General features: G+C 46.4%; 1 protein-coding gene across 3 annotated transcripts in view; it reads right to left on the bottom strand.

Annotated features, from left to right (window-relative positions):
- Positions 1 to 21850, bottom strand: part of Arhgef7 (Rho guanine nucleotide exchange factor 7) — a 108540-nt gene that overhangs the window by 65843 nt on the left and 20847 nt on the right. For all 3 annotated transcript variants that reach the window (XM_076913810.1, XM_034520038.2, XM_034520039.2), the window contains exon 2: positions 9193 to 9279. In XM_076913810.1, the coding sequence (XP_076769925.1) occupies positions 9193 to 9279 (87 nt within the window). The remainder of the gene's footprint in view (positions 1 to 9192; positions 9280 to 21850) is intronic.

Genomic DNA, 21850 nt, shown 5'->3' with positions numbered 1-21850 from the left:
TCCCACATCTTCTGCTCCCCTGCCCCTGCCTGTGCTCCCCACTGTTTCTCCTAACTCCTATCATCAGAACCTACAAAGAAAGTGAAACACCAGGCTGTTTAGGACAGAAGGAGGTGAAACAACCTGCTCTTCTAAGGGGAAGTGAATCACTCCAGCCTGCAGGGATGATCAACTAAGACAGAAACTACACAGCTCTAGATAGCTTCAAGAAGTCCCTGAAATTGACCACATTCACCAGGCTCCTCCCTGCCAAGAGCATATTAGCAGTAAAGCAGACTGTGAGTCATTCTCAGACCTACCAAGCAACCCAAAAGCAGAGGCCAGCTGAACTGCCCAGAAGACACAAAGACCAGACGAGCTTTCTAAGGAGGCGCAGCCAAAACTGAAACACCCAGAAAGACCTCTCCACCTGTGAGCTGCCTGACCATGCACTGAACTCTACACTCCAGCTCTCAAGACAGTATTTGTGCTCCTGTGGGTCACCCTTGCCCACACTCCTGTAAGTAACTGGACTCAACTCACAGGTTCAAACTGCACTTGTGTCTGCTGTGAACTGTGTATCTGCAATGGGTACACACACCTGTGTGTGTTGTATCTCTCCAGGAAAAGTCTGTCACACAACAACTCACATGTTTACTCTAAATACCCATCAGTGTTGGCTCTGTAAAGCTGCTAAGACAATGGGCACTGAGAAAAGGCAAATGATAAAGTCCAGCAGTGCACAGTGCTTCTCCCTTAACCTCCTAATTTTAATTCTTTTCGTATATCTGACCTGAATATATATATGCCTGTACACCACATGTATAGTGCCCCAGGAGGCCAAAAGAGGATGTCAGATCCCTTGGAACTGGGGTCACGGGTGGCTGTGAGTGCTGGGAAACAGACCTGGGTCCTCGCTCTGACTTCAAAACCCTCTCTCCAGCCCAGATCCACTGGTGTTTTGAGCACAGGCCTGCAGCAGCCCCAGTGTGCTTGCTTCACTTCCAGTACTGTAATAAAAACAGTGTGACAAAAGCCTCTTAGGGGAGCATGGTGGTGTGGATAGGAATGTACCCTCAGGCTCATAGATCTGAATGCTTACCACCAGGAAGTGGGCTTTAAGGTTTCAAAAGTCCAAGCCTGACCCAATCAATCTCCCCTGCCCCCTTGCACACCTCCCTCCCTCCCCCTTGCAGCCTGTAGACTGGGATGTAGAACTCTAAAGCTACTTCTCCAGAACCAGGTCTGTCCACCATGATGATAATGGACTAAACCTCTGAACCTGTAAGTCAGCTCCAATTAAATGTTGTCCTTTCTAAGAGTTGTCATGGTCATGGTGTCTCTTCACAGCAATAGAACCCTGAGTAACATAGAGAGGGTTTACCACTTCAAAACCCTGAGGGAAGTCAAGGCAGGAACTCAAACAGCTAACCACATCACATACACAATCACAAGCAGAAAGAAACAACTTACTTGGTGCTTATGCTCCACCAGCTTTCTTCAGTTACACAGTTCAGGGCCCACATTCAGACTGGGTCTCCCAATTTCAATTAATAACCAAAGTAGTCCCCACAGATGCATTCCAGGCCAACCTAATCTAGACAGCCCTGCACTGACTCTTCTCAGATGATGGCAGGTTGTGGGATGTTGACATTTAAAACCAAAACAACCATCACACCAAGGAAGGCCCAAATACTCTGTGCAGAGCCACAGTCTAATAATATTCAAAGCTCACATTGTGAGAATACACAGAAGGACAGCTTAGGAGAAGATGCATGAACTCTAAAAACATACAGACAGACAAGAGCCTTTAAATTCCACCAGAAATGTACACATGCATGCTGGGCAAAACTATCTCAGAACTGTCACTAACCCAGCACTGTTCCAGGTCTCCTCGGATCCCCAGACACAGGTAAGCAGTGCAGGAGGAGCTAAGGTGGGAGAAGTAAAGAGAGGAAGAGGAAAAGGAAGAGGAGGAGCTAGAGAGGGCAGAGATCTAGGAGGGTGAAGAGCCACGCAGGTATGGAGAGCAGTCCTGGGTAAAAACTTATATTTAGGTTAGCTAATTGGGAAACAACTCTAATTGTATGGGCATATTGTTATTGAGCATTGCCAAACACATAAAGCCTTTGATTAATATTTAAGCATTAGAGTCTCATTTTCCTACCAGGCCCACGTAGATGGTGGGATGGTCTGGGCAATGCCCAGCCTTGTGGAGACAGAATGGAAGATTGGCAGAGCCATCTCCCACCCTGGCGTCTCGTGGGTGGCAGGGCTGGTGTTTCTGGCTGGCTGTCTCTAGCTGCATCACACACGTGGCCTCTGGCCAGAGAACATGGTATCTGAGCTAGGCAAAGTCCAACAACCAAAACTTTTTCACAAAATATTTAGCTATGTACATTTAACTTCAAAACTTCTTAGTAGGCATGATTAGTGCCTTTGCCATAACAACCACCATAACCAAGGCAACTTAGACAAGAATTGAATTGGGTTTAAATTACTGCAGAGATTTGGAGTCCATGACAGTAGAGCTACAGCACAGCAGCAGGAAGAGATAAGGAGGAGACAGAGGGAACACACTGGTATCAGGGGAGGGTTTTGTTTTGTTTGGGTGTTTTTGTTTTTTCAAGAGAGAGTTTCTCTATGTTCCAGCCCTGGCTGTCCTCTAACTCTTTCTCTGTGAACCAGGCTAGCCTCAATGCTGGGATTAAAGGCATGAACCATCACACCTGGCAATTTTTTTGACACCTCAAACACCATCTTTGGCGGCATACTTCCTCCAACAAAGCCACACTTCATAATCCTTCCCAAACAAGAGTTCCACCAACTAGGGACCATTTACTCAAACATGCAAGCCTAAGGAGGATATTCCTATTCACACCATCTTTGGCAACAGGGTTGGGAAGTTCACAGAAACAAAAACATTTTCTGCTCTGCTCAGCATCCCAACCCCCTCAACCTCCCAAGGAACATTTGAAGAGCGCAGCACTGCCCCTCCATCATCTCCACCACCACACACTCACAAAACAACTAGGGGGCATCGCAAATTCTAATGAGCTGCTTCTTAAGGAAAAGAAATGTTTAGACAGAGATGAGCAATTTCCTTTCTAAAACCTCACTTTAACTACCTAAGTCACCCTGGCTCATTTCAACATGGAGACTCAAGTCCTTTGGAAGTCTCTCCACACTGAGGCAGGAATGAGAACCTCACTCAAAGGAAGCTCAGCCTCTCTCCTCTTTTCAAGCAGCCGCAAGCCTTTCAGCTGAAGGCTCCCACCCCACCCCACCCCCGTGCAAAGTGCCTCCGCCCCTGGTTACAGGTACCAGACTGGAAGAAGTGCTGCAGATGCCCGGCCCCCACCATGTGTACCTGCAGAGGCTGCTCTTTCATAACCTCACAAGTCCACCTCAGGGAACTGGGAATGCCTCACTCCTGTCTCAGACTAAGACACACAAAGATGAGCCACACTGTGTAGTCTGGAAATCTACTTCTCTGAGGGAAAAAAGCAGTTGTGGGGCACCTAGGACGGTACCCTGACAGACCAGTGACATAAGTCAACAGAGAAGGTGGGGGCAGCTGTTCAAAGCCTTTATGAATTCCCGCCCTGCTGCGGCCTAGCAGGAACATACCTGCCATGATAGTTACAACTTACGGTACTAGCACACAGAGAGAAATGCCCTTCACTGTATACAGCAGAGGAAACACTCCCATGTCCACATCTGACAGGATTTACTGGCCTTCAAGAGGCAGTCACTGAATCAAGAGACAAACACAGGGCATGAAGAGATGGTCACACTGCTACCATACTGTATCAAGCTAAGGTATGTTACAGAACATATATGCAATGGTGTCACAGGCCTCTAAGGCTATCTACATGTGTGCAATGAAAGAAAGATGAAACCACTAATATGGACATCTAGTCACAACATCTCTAGACAGCAGTATCACGTAATTTTTTTTCCTACATTTCTCTACTTTCTGAGCTTTATGTAACAAACACAGACCACAGGTAACTTAAAAGCAAAATAAGCACTGTGGTTGAAAGCATAGAAAATACTGGTGGTTTCAACAGGAGCTGCCTGGCATTCTCTGTGGTGTTTGTTGCTAACTCGTGTTTCTTACAGCACATACAAAAGGCAAGCATCAAAACACCCACTTACCAACTGACGGGGGGGGGGAACAAAGAGGGGGGGGAGAGAGAGAGAAGAGAGAGAAGAGAGAGAAGAGAGAGGAGAGGAGAGAAGAGAGAGAGAGAGAGAGAGAGAGAGAGAGAGAGAGAGAGAACGTGAGTGAGCAAATAAACATGCATCTGAAAAGAAGCTGATGTCCAAAACAAACCAGAAAGGAAGACCTCGACCTAAACCCTTTATTCTGCAGCCAATTCACAAAGGCCTAAGAATAACCAACTGCTGTTTGTCATAAAGTTCAACATCACTACCATCAAGGAAATACAAAGTAAAGCACAATAAACTATCACCTCTGACCTCTTAGCATGCCTACTGTCAAAACCACAAAAGCTACCTGCTGGGGGGACGTGAGGAAATGGAATCCTCCAACACTGACTGGTGGGAATGTAAGCTAGTCTATACATTACAGAAACTGATACATAAAGAATGACTAAAAGTCACCCTGTGGTCCAGCAATCCCACTACCAGGTGTACATCCAAAGAAACTCAGACAATGTTGGAGAAACAAGTGTTTCCTATATACTACAAGGGTGTTCACAACAGCCTCAACATGGACACAACCGGAGATGAACAGATGTCACGTAGGCACCGGGACACTCTGAGTGTGAGTGGGAAGAAGGAAGGAGGCCCTGTCATCACTGGCAGCATGAGCGGACATGGAGAACCAGCAGGTAGAGTGAGCCCACAGCCAACACCAACTGGTGAGGTAAGAGCAGTACAAGCGACAGTCACCAGAGCTGGGAGGTGGACAGGGCAATGGGAGGGTGCCCAGTCACAGGGGACAGAGTCGAGGTAGCCAGAGAATGAGTTTCAGTGGGCACCACACAGTGTGGCAGCTACAGCTCACAACACACATGTGAAGGTGCTATAAAAAGAACTTAGCATGTTCTCATCATAGAAAAGTCTATGGTGGTGACAGATGGCGACTAGCTTGACTTAATCATCCCACAATGTAGCCACACATCTGAAACTCCACACTAGACCATATTAAGAAACTAGGTTGTGGAGCAAACGTTAGGCGAGCACTTAGTATCTTAATCTGTAATGAACTGAAAGCCCAAAAAAGTACAAGCCAAAAATGTCCAAGAACGAGGAAGGGCAAAATACATTTCTATTCTGAGTCACCAAGACCTTTGGATGATGGTCTCGTCACAAGACAGTTAATACTTTAATCAATGTTTTTAACTAAAGCTGAAAATTATGTTGATGTTATCTGGTGTGTGAGATGACAAGTGGAAGACTGTAGCGCTGGGTCATTATCCCTTCCGGTCCCACACGTGTACCAGAACCAGAACTGGCTGGAAAAAAGAGACTGTGGTTTGCGTCATTTGACAGACTTCCAGCAATCATCTTGGCAACCAGGAGAAATCCATGTGAGATTTTCCTTCCCAGAGCAGAGACACTGTACTGGAAGCAACAGTAGTTCTTCAGGAGGAGCGCCGTGGTGACATGCTGCTCTGTCAGGTCCCCTGCCTTGGAAAGGCCAGTGCCATCTGGGCAGAGGACTCTGCCAGGAACGCTCAAAGCCAACATGGCTCCTACTTCATAATTTCACCTTAGACTTTAGAAAATGACCTGAAGTACAGCCATTTATAATAGTGCTGAATTTCAACTTTTCAAAGTTCATGATAAAAAGTGTGCATTATAACATTTGCAAATATGTAATATACAACTACACTCTCTTAGAACAATGGATATTTCTCTGATGAACAATTAAATCAAAGTTCACTGCTGCATTTCATATCTTTGCTGCTAATATCCTTGATGTTGTGTGTCATGACATGGGCTAAGCTTCGTAAGAAACCGCTGGAACTGGATTCCTGTGGCCTTAATTTAAGGGGTTTTGTTTTTATTATTATTTCATGTTTATGGGCGCTTTGCCTGCATGCACGTCTATGCACCAGGTGTGTGTGCCTGCAGGGGCCAGAATCGGCACTGGATCTGAACCTGGAGTTAGAGATGTTTGTGAGCCACCAAATCATATAGGTGCCAGCACTTGAACCAGGCTCCTCTGGAGAGCAGGCAGTACTTTTAACCACTGAGCCATCTCTCTAACACCAATTTTAGATACTGAATAAAGCTAGTACAAGCGTCATGGGAGTGACAAGAAAAACCAGTTTTTTTCAAGGAAGGCAGCCTCTACTCTGGATAGCTGCAGTTTGCACGTCAATCATTCAGGTACTTACTTATCATTACTGGGTAAGAAAATCTTGACAGTTAATATACTGTGATCATCAACCAGTATGTCTAATCTGAGAACAGAACAACAACAAATAAAACGAATTCTCTACTCCACCTGAGGAACTGCAGAGAGCTTGGTAACTCGCCTCTCAGTTCACTGAGGTACTTCTGTTTGCAAACGCCAAGCACAGCACCACTGCCAACAGCACCACCGCCATCACAGTTTTGGTTGTTTTTAGATATAAATGGAAAGAGACTGGCACTGCTGTGCCCAGTTTTCTGCACAAATCCGAAAACAAAAGTGCACGCACATATATGCATGTGAGCGTGTTAATGTAGCCAAGTTCACATACACACGTACACAGGTGGGCACGCATGTGGAGGTCAGAAGTAAACGATGGATGTCTGTCAGCCACTTTCTACCTTTTTTTTTTTTTTTTTTTTTTTTTTTTTTTGAGGTACGGTCTCTACTTGAACTAGGAGCTTGGCAAATTGGCTCTCCTCTGTAGGCAGCAAACCCCAGGGACTCCTACTGTCTGCAAAGCTCATCACTAAGATCCTGAACACCTCGCTTGGCATTTTCCTCCAGACCTCATGCTTGCACACCGAGCACTTTACCTCATAAACTATCTCCCTAGCACATACGCCAAATATTTTAGGGACAACAGTTGGTGGAAAAATAAGTTGTAAAACATGTAAGAGGCCAGCAAGGTAAAGGCCACTGCCATTAAAGCTAAAGAATTCTCTCCCTGGAGCTCACATGGTCAAGGAAACAACCATCAGTCTCTCTGACCTCTGAGCAAGTGCTGTGGCACACTGCCACACACACATGAACACATACGACAGAAGCTTAAAAATAACTGATATGGTGATGGTAAGTTCCTTTTCTTTAAAGAAATCATTAGGAGCTAAAGTGGAGTGAGCTAGACAGTTTTTCTTACTAACACGATTCAGTCTGAAACATCGCCCTGGGGAAAGCCCCTTGGTATTAAGTACTAAGCTAAGTTGGAATTTAGGTTGTTGTTTCCCATTCAATTTTAAAATATTTTCAGTCTCCCATCTTTTGAGAATTGGTTGGATATTAAATGTGTCAGTCCTAGTATTGCTCAAAGGTCCAAGGCCCTTCCCTCAGGGCTTCTGTCTGTGGAAGACTAGGTCTTTCCCTAAATAGGCCTCTCCCCTCACAGTTATAGAGGATGGATGAGTTAAAGCCATTCCTTTCTCCAGGAACTTCCTAAAACATGATGGCTGAACAAACTGGGGATTTAAGTATGGTATACTAACCTTGAGAAAAATTTTTTATTTTCCTCTACTACATTTTTAAGTAACTGGAAGAGATATTTACTCTTTAAAATTAACACAAAATAAGACACAATTGGTCTTTTTTTTTTCTTTCAAGGGGAAACCTATTTGCTATCACAAGTGTAACTCTAGACTCATCCTCTCAATAACCAATCCTTAGCAAGGACCTTGTGTCAAGCTGCTCTAGGTGCCTGGGACAGGTCCCTGTTGAGTTCTGACAGCATCGCTGGACAAACTCAGAGCCATAAAAGTCATTGTTACATGAAACAACAACAGCCTTTGCAACCTCTGCAAAGCTTGAAAGGGGCGACTTTTCTTTAAAGCAATTTCTTACAACAGTTTACACTGGTTATCTTAATGTGTAGGGTGAGTCTGAAAAAAAAAATAACATAAACAAAACCCAGGCGTATGAGGATAGAATCCCATGACAAAGGTCAGACAAAGTAAATCTCCAGCCACAAATGGCAAGGCCGGTGCCACCAAGGAAAGCCAACACCCCATTTTTAAAGAGCTGTGAGGCTTTCTGAAATTGCCCAGCCACTATCCAATTATCTGCAACAATTTCCTTGAAGACATCAAATAAATTAACAAAAAGACAGTAACACTTGAATCACTATAAACAACTGTCTGTTCAATTTCAATTAAATACATTTTCCAAAAGTGATTGGATGACTTTTACAATTCATCTCAAGAAACATACAAAGACTGCCCTACCAGGAAAGGAAAGCTATAACGGGGTCATCACAGGACTGGAGTGTGTGTGATATTACCAATCCTTCACACGGTGAGGTTGCAAACATCGGAAGTGACTGCAACGCTCATCCACCTGAGCGTCCCCAAAAAGCAATGCCAGTTTTCTAGATCTACAACACTGCCCCAGGAATAACAAAAGCAAGGAAACAGCGACATCCCTGGGGAACTGGCGCTGAAGGACCACAAAGGGTGTCCGTTCATTAAGCACTATGGAAAAGACAATCCCACGGAGTTGTCCCCAGAAGCAGGTTTTACAAACCCCAGTTTCAGGCTCGTGAGTTTTCTAACGTAAGCATTATGGGTGGAGGATCCAGCCACACCGCCGAATTTCGGGCCTGCAGAAGCGGCATATGAAGATGTGTGACCAAGAGGGCTTTGGCCCTCGACATTTCAGGTTGGACTTTGCCTGACCACCTGCTGAGGGCTGGGTCAGACCTGGATATGATGCTGGGGAATCCCAAAGGGCGGTTTTCAGGGTTGGCCAGATGTCCTCCAGCAACGGGGACTACCGAAGTGCCACCTGCACAGGAGCTCGAGAACCAGTGGTTCTCGTGGAACCAGAACAGGGTGTGGGGGTCCACACGCTGGCCACGAGGAGACACCGAGAGGCTTCCTCCTGGGACAAGAAGCCCCGCTCCATAGAGGCGGCTGTGAGGAACGGTCGCCCCAGGCAGCGTCAGCTCCCGCGACCCCAACTCGACCCCCGGCCATCCTCAACCCCGGCCCTCCCTCCTCCAGCCCGACCCCACCTCTCCCACCCCCTCCCGGCCCGGCCCCGCGCTCACCCACCTCCAGGCGCAGGGACGCCCCGCAGGCGCGCAGGAACTCGCGGATGTTGCTCAGGCACTCGCTCTCGTTCCGCGGCTCCGGGTAGACCTGCAACACACAGCGGCGCTGAGCGGGCCGGACGCTTCATCCGCTCCCCTTCCTCGGGCTGCACCAATCTCCGCCCCTGCCCACACCCGGAAGCGCGCCCAGGACCGGAAGTGACGTCGTCAAACCGCGCCCCCGCGGTCTCTTCCTGTGAGTGCTGCGTCCTCACCTTCGGCTACCTCTTCCCAGCCCTGCTCCAACCCTGCTCGTGCTTTCTTTCTTCCCGGCCCGGCTCCCCTCACCACGCGCTCCATCTCCTTCAGGCCGTGCTCCGGCAACGTGCGCGCCCGCCTCCTCCATGGCTGGGGTCCCTCCTCACCTACTGCACTTCCTGGCTATGCTCCGGCCCTGCCTCCTGCAGATATCCGCTCCAGCCCCAAGCCACCTCCTCCAGGCCCTGCTCTGGGCTCCCATCCCCGCCTCCTGACCTGCATTCTGCTGGGCCCCCCACTAATGCACAGAACTCTGCCCCTGATGCTCGAACAGCCCCAAAAAGGTTCGAGAGAACTTCCCTTCTTTCTCACCTAGGTCCCTGCAAAGTGCAGTTTGGGTTCTAAAGGCATAGCTTAAATTAATGAGCAGCATAAATTCTGCAGGTCGTCATGAAACTGCCCAGATTTCTATTCCCAAACACAAGCTTAACCAGAGTAGCCGGCCACTGTGGGTAAGGCTTCAGAGAAGGCTCCCGTTGCTAGCCTTCACCATGAACAGCAAGGGAACGTCTGACCACCCAATGCTTCTGCCAACAGAAGTGAGGCATCCTGCCACACTTGCCACGTTATGTTATGTACCCGAGTATACCTGACATTAAGAGAAACAAGAGCAGAGTCCATGACTGGAACAATGTAAGGAAGACCCCGATATAACAGAAAAGTTTTTTATTTAATTCTTAAAGTGTCTTAACCTAAGAGTTCATAAAGAACAGATTTTCTGACATGGATTAGAAGAATTAAATGTTGGCATTTAAATCATCATCCAAAAGCACTGAAAATATTCGAGGTTTTTTTTTTTTTCTTTTTTTTTTTAAATGAGGAGAAATCACAGCAGCCATCCACAATGCTCAGGAATCCAGTGGAGAGAAATGAGCTCCCTCCCTCAGCTGAAATGTTCTTAAGGGAAGAGGACCCGCCCACATTGTCTTTGTTTTCTTTTGCAAGAGACCCATTCATAACGTCATCACAGGCTTATCTGTCAACTTTCCCACTTAACACATACCCCCAGTGACAAGTTGCTTTACGTGTGCATTCTGTGCTCCAAATGGGCAAAGGACACGCTCAGCTGCTTTAGTTCTCAGAACTGTAAGTGGGGGCCATCTCTCAGGTTAGTACCATGTTTGCCATGTACTTTCAGTTGGTGATTATACTGTTTTGATGCCCCCCAAACATGCTAAAGTGCTGATAAAGAGTTCCTAAGGGCAAGGAGATAGTGATGTGGCCTACGGGGGGGGGGGGGGGGAATCTTCATATTAGATAAGCTTTATTGAGGTATGACTTATAGTGCAATATATCCACAAGAAGAAAAGATTCTTCAGTGGACCAGGCTGCTCTAGAAAATTGCTAAGGTAACACTGAATGCCTCATGAAGCTGTGGAGAAGATGGAAAGGCGGCGAACTGTGGATTCATGAGATGACCAGTAAAAAAAGGATTAGATAGCATTTTGAGTCTGAAAGCAAGTGAAATTTATAGTTATATTACCTAGGGCCAGAACCACACAAAGTTTCCTCAGCTGGTCATTAAGAAACTGATACATCATGAAAGTATCCGCTTACAGTTCAGAGTGGCTGTATGGATAAAGAGTTTAGGAAAGATTTTGTTATCGGTAGCTAGGGCTATGCTAAAGAAGAGGTTTCCGGTGCTGAGGAGACGGCATGTTTTCCATGAATGTTGGAAACAAAACTGTGATGAAAACAGCTTCTCAGACTCCTAGACAAATGCTTCAGAGACCATGCAACCTTGTTATTGTATGTGGATACCAAGGGCAAATTTTAAATATAAGCTGCCCCTAATGGGGTACAAAAACCAAACTCCAGGCCACTTAGGACAAAACACCTCATCTCCAGATCACAGGAAATGACAATACATGTACAGATGGCATCGGGAATGCTCTGGGATTGGTTCCACAACTGCTTCATCCCTGTCCATGAACACTTTTCCAGGACAAAAACCTTACCTTCTGGGTGTTATTAACTTAATGTCCCTGTTCATTTCTGTGAAGAACCTGGAAATGTTCGTCCCCACACATATTCTTGTCATGCTCCCAAATACGTCATCTCTCTCATTTCACCCCCTTCGTCAGGGCACAATACAAGCTTTAAAGGCAAGCTGTTTAGTAAAGCTTTTAACACTCAAAGGCCAGAGAGGAAACTACCATGTGAGACTGCTGGAAACCTATCACCATGTGCAATATCAGCTATGTTGGCACAGCCTGGGGCAGCAGCAAGCTGGCTATCTATCATCAGTAACTATCAGAAAAGGGTTTGGCCAAGTTGCCTTAAGGACTTTGAAAGTACGACAGAAAATATAAGTAAAAGCATCAAAACCATAATGAATACTATACAGCAAAATGAGTGAATGTTTGGCAACAGGAAGAAAAACTAGAGGGAATTTGGGCTGGAAAGGCAGAGAAACCACTGACCAAGTCCTGGCACACTCAAAATGATCAAACATGGCATCAGCAAGACAACACAAAGTGTCCTCGCTGCAGATAAAGTAACAACGCAAGTCTGCCATGGAAAAAATATCCTAAGACATTGAGAATGTGAAACCATGCTTAAACACAGCCTCACTTCCACTGCGTTTGTCCCTTAAGCCAGTTTGATTAAGTCTATTTAAAAAAAGAAAAGAAAAGAAAAGAAAAAGCCAATCTTCTAAGGGAGAGCCATCTTTATCCACATCTTCCCCTTCTGCTGAACAAATTTCAATCCCCACAAGGTCAGAGTTCAAAGCAAATTGATCTTGCAGCTAGCTCCCTCTACAGTGCAATTTTAGCATTTTCATGAAGCCAACCATATGATCTTTGCATAGTACTTTTCTCAAGGCTTTATTTGCATTCCTACTATACAGCACCCGGTATGTTTGTGTGGTACTGTGTTTACTGTCTGGTTATGATATGTGACAAACCAGTCACATGGTATGGTATATTACACAGTGCTGTACTTGAGATGATGTCTTATTGTAAATAACATTTATAGCATACATTTTCCAAAAATGCCCATAAAATAAGGTCATGAATTCTTTGGTTGACAGAATTTTATGACCAACCATGTGCACATATGCTCACATCCACAAGTACATGCAAATTAAAAATAAAAGATCTGCATTATGACCAGGGTCTTTTGGTTTCCTAGTTCTGTATCTCCCCCAAGGACAATGTTGCAGTTCAGTATTTGAGATAACTTCATAAAATGTAACTACCACAAATAATTAGGATCATCTCTTCTTCATCTCCACATTTGACTATGAAATCACAGGCTAATTGTTATTTTCTTTTCTTGTATGATGAATATACAAAATAATGGAAACAACACACATTGATTTTGATAACTATAAAAATCAAAACTACTTGGGAACCTACATCTTAATGAGAAATGTGGTTTTTAAGTTACACGTACTTGTGTGGGGCATTTGTGCCACCGTGTTGGGGGGGGGGGGTGTCAAAAGGACAAGTGTGGGTCCCAGGAATCAACTTCAGGTCATCAGACTTGGTGGCAGACACCATTACCCACTGAGCTCTCTTACAGGCCCAGATTGTTTTTTAATCTATGGATTATACCAGTTTGCTAGAATGAAGTGCTGTCCAGCACCAGCCCTTTTCCAGACTGTTCTCTCCATGCATGTGCTGGGTAGTCATCCATAAAGACGAGCACATGGAAATGGGAGTTCTGTAATGGGACTTAATCTTAGACACCTTATGAGTGACAAAAGCCAAACTCCAAATATGGCCTATCACCCATTCAGACACTTTTAAATGTTAAAAGCTTTATTAGAGCCTCCTAGAATCTCTATGAAAGTGAGGAATTAAAAAAAAAAAACAGAGTCTCAGAGTTCCTGCCATTGGGGTCACTGAACCCAGAGTCGCAGAGTCCCTGCCATTGGGGTCACTGAACCCAGAGTCACAGAGTCCCTGCCATTGGGGTCACTGAAGTCTTAACATCCTGGGTGTTTCACTTCGTTTTTGTTTTCTTTTTAATAAAGCATGTTTATTATTGTCCTATAAGTAACAAGAAAGAATTTCATCTTTTAGCAGTATGTCTGAGGAAGACAGGAAATGGGTAAAGGTCTGCCTTTTTGTGTGACTGGAGGGGAATATTATGAAGAGCAGCAGGGACAGCCAAACTGGCTATGTGTCCTTATTGTCACAGGCTCCATTTTATGGACACACTAGTTGAGACTCTTTCTGTGGGTTACCTTAAAATGCCCTTGCCCACGTAACTCTTTTTTAAAAAAAAAAAAAAAAAAAATTTATTTATATGAGTACACTGTAGCTGTCTTCAGAACACCAGAAGAGGGCATCAATCCCATTACACATGGTTGTGAGCCACCATGTGGTTGCTGAGAATTGAACTCAGGACCTCTGGGAGAGCAGTCAGTGCTCTTATCCTCTGAGCCATCTCTCAGGCCCAGCCCACATAACTCTTAAGTCTGGTTCTGTACATGGCTGCATGTAACTAGAACATCCCCGAGCATCGCTGTTTGGAAAACAAATGGGTCAACAGAATAAATGAGTAGCTCTAACTCTGCGACAAACGTGTCACTAGGGAAGGCACCTGACCCCTCTAGGTTTGTCTCCTTATTTTCAGTTTAAGGCCAGAAGCCTAACTGAGCTGTTGGATCAAGTCGATAATAAATAAATCCAGCAAATTTACTGGGGCTCAGGTTCACAGCAGATCGTATCATTTAGAATAGAAGTGCAGCTCCGGCTATTTGAGAGAGGGGCAGGTCTACCACTTGAGTCCAGGCAACACAGCAAGACACCATGTCAGGGCAGAGGGGCAACACCTGTGATGTTTCAGAAGTCCATGGTGTTTTCTAAACTGTACACAGTCAAGGGCAACAGAGACTATAGTGGAAAACAACATTGCTAGGATTATTACAAGACAAAACAACATGGAAAAGTCTCTTGTGCCTCTTTAAGGACAGTCTGCACATAGTCAGTGAACAAATGAAAAACTGACATCATCAGCCGTCGGGGTCCATGTACGCTCACGCACGCAAACACACACAAACACGTTAAAACTCCAGCTAATACTGCAGACCTAGCAGAAGAACAAGGAGAATGCTCACAATGTCAAAGCTGGCAAGGCTGAAAAGCAACCGTGAGCCTGACTTGGGAGAGTGGAACAGGAAAACAGACAGTTTCTTCTACAGATGAACTTGATTCTTCCCTAGGGCCCAGCAGTTGTTTACCCAGGAGAAATCACCACGGTCACCAAAAGCTCCATTTCAGAATGTTCACAGCTGCTTGCTTTTTGGTTAGCGAGGCCACCAAGCAGAGGGCTCTGCACGCACTCTAGAGTGACATCAGAGGCCTAGCACTTGCTCTGCCTAGGTCATGTCACAGGAATGATTTGAAAGATTTTCCACAATAATAACTTGCAAGCTTTCACCAGAAGTTAATCAGGACTAGAAATCATCTCAAGACCTTTCTGGTTTCCATAGAAATAACTTTTATGCTTGATAATTGATCAAAGTGTGCATGATAATGAAAATTAGCCAAGTCATACTGAAACCAGAGTCCAGGACCTTCACAGCTGTCCAGTTTCTCCTCCACTCTTCACCAGCTGCTCCTGGCTGGGACAGTGAATCCCCTCCCCAACCGTCTCAACAAAGTGCCAGTGAAGGCAGCTGTCTCAGACAGACAGCTGGACAGATAGCGTTTAAGGAGTCTGCGGACCAGCTGTATAAGAAGGCAGGACGTGGGTCAGCAGGGCTGTGAGCAGGCAGAGCACTTGCCACCTGAGCAACCAAGACCAAAGGAGAGAGCTGTTCGTGATGCAGCAGCATGAACCCATTGCCTAACATCCCTGGTCTCTGGGTTCTCACTGCACAAAGCCACTATGTGTCCCTGAAACCCCACCTGATTCTGATGTCCAGCCAGGCTTGGACATAAGAACTGTCAGAGGCTACGTTTCCTGGGAGGTACTCAAGAGCCCAGGACCTGGTGAGTGAATGAGTGAGATAGGGGAGTGAGCTGTTGGGGAAAGAATACTCCAGTTCTCTCCCACTGTGTTCTCCCACAGGGAGTCACCCGAGCTCCCGACTCCAGAACCAAGGTCCCACTCTGTCAACAATAATCTTGCCACCCAGTGGGGAAAATCGCTGTGTTCTGAGCCCTGTGCTTCTCTGTGCCATCCACTACATGATGGGACCTACCCAAGCACGCCTCAGCTCCCTGTTAGACACCAGCCCCACTGGCACCTCACAGTAAGAAGCTAAGCTGAGCAAGCACCCGAGCACCTGGTAACAGGCTGTGTGGGCTTTAGTACAGGAGCCGTCCCCAGGAAAGGCTGCAGAGAGCAGCAGAGATGCCAAGACTTGTCCCAAACTATGGTGTGAGCTTCATCAGCCGGCAGCCGGCTGTGTCTGTGGAGACATGGTCTCTCAGGCTGCCCATTCTCTGGCCTTGAAGGGGTTCAGCCTGTATGAGGTCCTGGCAGGAAATGGGGAGACACTTCCCTCTGGATACTGGTGGTACTGGCTACATGGTGTGCTGGCACTATGTCACAGAGCTGTGAGCATCTCACCCCAGCTCCACACTTAGTAACATCACACTGGTATCCAGGAATCAACAAACACCAGAACTCAGGGACCCCCATCCAAGGAGCAAATTGTTAAACACTCACAGCAACACACTGGATTTTTCTTCGAAGCCCAGCTTCTACTGGAAGCCCTCTCTTAATGACAGCATCTTTGGAGTCTATTTTAGGCTTACTCCAGGAGTCCTTCACACACACACACACACACACACACACACACACACACACACACACACACACACTGCTCCCTATAGGCCTAGGGGAAACAGTGGTCTCTTGAGCACAGTCTTGTCTCTCAGCTCACAAATGGACTCTTTCAGCCTCATGTATTTAACATAATCTGTTTTCTACAGCGATCTAAGCCTGGAGATCTTCCCAGGGGCAGCTGGAAACAGATAATTGGAAAAAAAATCAGTATAAACTATGATGTTTCTGCAAGATGGACACCACGACACAGCACATAAGAGAGTGTTGTGACGGTGCGGGCCGGTAATGGCCAGAAGTAGGAGGTAGAGGCAGACGGATATTTAGTTTAAGGTCAGAGTAGGGTACACAACAAGGTCCTGAGGCCCTTCCCCCCCCCAACCCCCGTTAGTCCCTGGCTTTCTTTATATAACTGACCAGAAATATGGAGTACAGTGTGGACAATATTCACTTGTATGTTAGCATCATGTGTAAGTGCCCAGAAAACATGCAGTCTCCACAAGCAGTGGCAATTGCAGATGCCCTCAAGGATGATAACAGCAGAAGGCTTCTTGCATCTCATTATTAAATAAACTAGGGAGAGGACAATAACCATTCCAACCCAGCACCCTTCCCACGGGTCAACATGTCTTCCCTAGTGCACAGCACCTCGTGTAAGGATCCTTACAGAGCAGACCTCGATTACACCACAGCAGCCGACCCGCTGAGTCAGGTAGGCTGCAGCAGGGTCCCAGTCCTCCCAGACACGCTATGCTTACTCTGCAGCACGGCACAGAACAAACACGTGTGAGTGGGGCTCCCAGCCAGTCCGCAGACGGTTCTCCCCAATCCACTGGACAGCAAAGGAGGCGGCGAGCAAAAGTCGCCAAAGTTTGCTGCTAACTACCAAATAAAGTCCTTCTCAGAGACACATGGCGTAGTGAGAAAGCTTATTGGAAAAAAAAAAAAAAAGTTGTAAGCCTTTAATAATGTTTATTTTTCTTTTGCTTTTTTTTTTTTTTTTTTTTTTTTTTTTTTTTTTTTTTTTTTTTTTTTTTTTTTTTTTGTTCCCAGTGTATCCCAAGTCCCAGCTCCCAGACAGAACACCACAGCTACCGGGAGGAAGACTAAATATTTTCTAATTGGATAAGACTGGTCAGACTAAAATGAGCAACGACACACAGAAACACACAGCCTCCGCTCCCACCATAATTCAGAAACGCTGAAGACATGTCACACTGGGAGATGGCTCAGGCTATGCTTACATTAACCCACATCCCCCGGGACCTAGTTCCCACCAACTCTACAAGCATGTCCAGCCCAGCAGAGAGGTGGCAAGCATCCCAAAGGCATGCCAATGCCAAAAGTGGATAAGAAAATATTTAAAAATAAATCATGTGACCTGGAACAGCATTCCCCCAGAAACGCTACAAAAGCAAGCCATGGAGTGGGAACTTGGAAAGGGCAGGCATCCCGCTCAGATACCCAACTGTGTGGCCAGAGTAAGCCACCCCACTCCTCTACAGAAGCCACTCTTGTATCTTCAGGGACCTTTAGACAGAAAAGCTCACAAGAGTCATAAGTCAAACTGAGTCTGCGCTCAGCAGCTTCCCTTGAAGTTTTAACTGCTCATGCTGAACAGTTGTATTTTGTCATCTGTCTTTGCAGGTCTGGCTTGATGGATGCCACAAATGATGGGATGGCATCCTGGGAGCCTAACTGGCTGACTGCTTCCTCCGTTTAAAAGGATACATTTGTTTTTAGATATGTATATGTGTAGATGCATGAGTTTATATGCACACCGCCTGTATAGGTGCCTTCAGAAGACAGAGGGTGTCAGGTCCCTTGGAACCAGAGTTTCAGGTGGTTGTGAGCTGCCTGATATGGGTTCTGTAAACAAAATCCAGGTCCTCTGAGAGGGCAGGAAGGGCCCGCAGCCGCAGAGCCATCTCTCCAGGCCTTGCTTCCTTCCTCCACTTCTATGATATTTTGGATCCTTTAGCATCTATTTCTTCTCTTGCTCATTGTATCTTAGACTGGCACTGATAACACTTCCAACTCTCTGTTTGATTGACAGTACAGGAAAAAAAAGTCTTTGCTTTTATTATTATGATGTATATGAGAGAGGGGGAGAGAAGGGGAAAGAGGGCGAAAGAGTGAGAGGGGAAAGGGAGACAGAGACGAGGGGTTGCATGTGATTTTAAAATTGTTCAAGAAGCTTCATTTATAGACATCAGAAAGCCACATCCAAGGAGGCGACCTCATTGTGCCTTTGTTCACGGGGACTTGGAAGGAGCAGCACACAGAGAGGGCGGGCATGCGGTGGTTGAGAGACAGTGAAACCCACAGAGCCCCTCAGGAAGTGGCTGGCCATGAGTTGGGAAGAGCTGAGGATGAGCAGGACAAAGTGCAGTTCTATAAATACTGGACGGGCCCCACACGTGAGGGTGATACTGGCCTGCACGCTTGCAAACTAAATCCCTGAAGGACAGCATCAAGTCCAGCAGGGACTCTTCCAGTGTCAGGGGTGACAAAGAGATAAAGGCCACTGGATCTTGAACACAGCACAGTGTGGCTGAAGTAAAACAGACACATCTAGGAGAGAGCTCGGTGTGGGGTGGGTGCAGCATCCGAGAGAAATACTTTACTTTTCTTTTCTTTAAGAAACACACTTAGAAGATTTGATCTCAGTGATTAAAGATAAGGTTGCAAGTGTGCACACGAGCTATTTCTTGCGTCCATGTTTCCATGACTGAGACATCCCATTGCTGATAACCAAAATCCTTTGAGAGAGAGAAAGACAAGCCACAGACTGGGGAAAGATATTCGGTTTTTTTGTTTGTTTGTTTGGTTGGTTGGTTGGTTTTTTTGTTTGTTTGTTTTTTTGTTTTTGTTTTTTCAAGACAGAGTTTCTCTGTAGTCCTGGCTGTCCTGGAACTCACTCTGTAGACCAGGCTGGCCTCGAACTCAGAAATCCACCTGCCTCTGCCTCCCAAGTGCTGGGATTAAAGGCATGTGCCACCACTGCCCAGTGGGGAAAGATATTCGTAAGACATAAATCCAAAGACCTATATTCTGGAGTTGGAGAGATGTTTTAAGCGTACTAGCTGCTCTCAAAGAGGATCCAGGTTTGATTCCCTGCAGTCACGTGGTGGCTCACAACCACCTGTGACTCTGGTTCTAAAGGGACAGATCCAACACACACTCCAGCCTTTGAGGGCATCATACACAGTGATACACAGACAGATATGCAGGCAAGACTCTCACACACACAAAATAAAACAACAATAAAAGACCCATATCCTAGACCCATATCCTAAATATAGAAAGAACTCTTAAAACCTCAAAAATTAGAAAATAAATAGCTCAATTTAAAATATGGGTAAAAGGGGTGGGATAGCTGGCTCAGCAGTTAAGAGCACTGGCTGCTCTTGCAGAGGACCCCGGTTCAAGTCCCAGCACCTACGTGATAGCTCGCAGCAGTCTTCATTACAGTTCTAGAGACTCCAAAGCCCTCTTCTGGCTTCTAGATGCACTGCGTGCACATGGTACAAAGGCAAAATAGTCACGTGCATAAGATAAATAGATCTAAAACACAAAAAGATAAGTAAGATCTGAATAAACAGATGGCTCACTGGTGTCAAGAATTTGTCAGCTGTCCACTACTGTAACAAACACCCAAGACACAGCACACTTCATAAAGAGGAAAGGCTTGTCTGAGCTCATAGCTCAGGGTTTGGTTGCCTGATCCCAGTGTTTTCAGTCTTAGGTGAACACAGCACGTGACAGCAGGGTTGCACAGCAGAGGAAGCTGTTCATTCACGGCAGCCAAAAAGCAGAGAGAGGAAGAGGGAAAGACCAAGGACTTACCTCTCCTTCAGGAGCACACTCCCAAGGATCAAGTCCCACCGCTTAAAGGTTCTACCATCTTTCAGAGCTTGGTGAGCAAGCTTTAACATGCAGGCTCTGAGGGACACTGACCCCAAGTCACAGCATCAAGCAAGCATATGGAAAAAGGTTGTGCAGCACATCTTCAGGGAAATGTACACTCAGAAGGGAAGTCCGCCCCGCCCACTGCACACCTACAGAGTGATAGAACCCAGAGCAGACACGACCAAGTGCCAACAGCGCTACAGGAACGCACTTGCACTGCTAGCACACTGCCAAACGGCACAACCCCTTTAGGAGGCTACATGGTTGATTCATACACACTAAACTGTCTTACCACAAGATCCAGAATATGCAAGTGCTGGTATTTGCGTCTGTCCACGCGGGAGCCTGCGGGTGATGTCTGGCTCACCTTAAGGACACCTGGCAGCACTGGAAGTAGCCAGGGTGTGCTTCAGGGGGCGAGTCAGGAATTCCCAGAAAACATCAGCCAGCAACCAATTAGTTAATTAGTTAGTTAGTTAGCTAGTCAGTTTGTGTAACCTTGACACAAGCTAGAGTCATCAGGTAAGAGGGAAACTCAACTGAGAAAATGCCTCCATGGGATGGGCCTGCAGGCAATTCTGTGGCAGTATTTTCTTGGTCAGTGATTGACTGGGAGGGCTCAGTCCACTGTAAGAGGTGCTGCTCCTGAGCCCTTAGTACTGGGACCTCTAAGAAAGCAGACTAAGCAAGCCATGAAAAGCCAGCCAGTGAACGGCACTCTTCCCTCCTCTGCTTCAGTTCCTGCTCTGACTTCCCCCAGGAACGGAGGGACCTGAGAGTTGTAAGACAAAGTGTGGGACAGAAACTGAAGGAGGGGCCATCCAGAGACTGTTCCACCTGGGTATCCATCCCATATGCAGTCACCAAAGGTGGACACTGATGTGGATGACAGGAAGTGCATGCTGACAGGAGCCTGACATAGCTGTCTCCCTAGAGGTCTGCCAGAGTCTGACATATTCAGAGGCGGATGCTCACAGCTAACCATTGAACTAATCATGGGGTTCCCAATGGAGGAGTTAGAGAGAAGACTGAAGGAGCTGAAAGAGTTTGTGGCCCCATGGGGAGAGCAACAATACCAGCCAACCAGAGCTCCCAGGGTCTAAACCACCAGTCTGGGAGCACATAGGGAGGGACCCATGGCTCCAGCTGTATATGTAGGGGAGGATGGCATTGTTGGGCATAGGTGGGAGAGGAGGTCCTTGGTCCCATGAAGGCTGGATGCCCCAGTGTGGGGGAATTTGAGAACGGGGAGTTGGGAGTGGATGGGTGGGTGGGGGGAGCACATCCTCATAGAAACAGCAGGAGGGGGCTAGGATAGAGGGTTCCTGGGCAGGGGGAAAATGGGGTAAGGGGATAACATCTGAAATGTAAATAAAATATCCAATAAAAAATGAGAGAGAAAGAAGATAAATAAACCCAGGTTGTTGCTCACAGCAACAGGATCAAAGTAAGAGAGGCCTCTGAGTCCATCCTGGAAGACAATACCTGGAAAAACCTCCATATATCTGTCTAGGCTATGTCCAGAGACAAACACTGGGGATGTCTGAAGATCAATAGCTGCCCATGGCTACAGGAGGACCAAAAAAGGCAAGAATCTGGTGGCAGTCAAGCTGTGCCCTGCGATGCCATGAAGCAGATGTCACCATCACACACTTGTCAAGACACGAGCTGAGTGGAGCCTAGGACACTGGACCTGGGCTACT

This window comes from Arvicanthis niloticus, chromosome 16 (assembly GCF_011762505.2).
Source record: "Arvicanthis niloticus isolate mArvNil1 chromosome 16, mArvNil1.pat.X, whole genome shotgun sequence".
In the NCBI taxonomy this organism is placed as follows: Eukaryota; Metazoa; Chordata; class Mammalia; order Rodentia; family Muridae; genus Arvicanthis; species Arvicanthis niloticus.
Note: the sequence above shows the minus strand (reverse complement) of the source record. Positions and strands in the feature narration are given on the sequence as shown.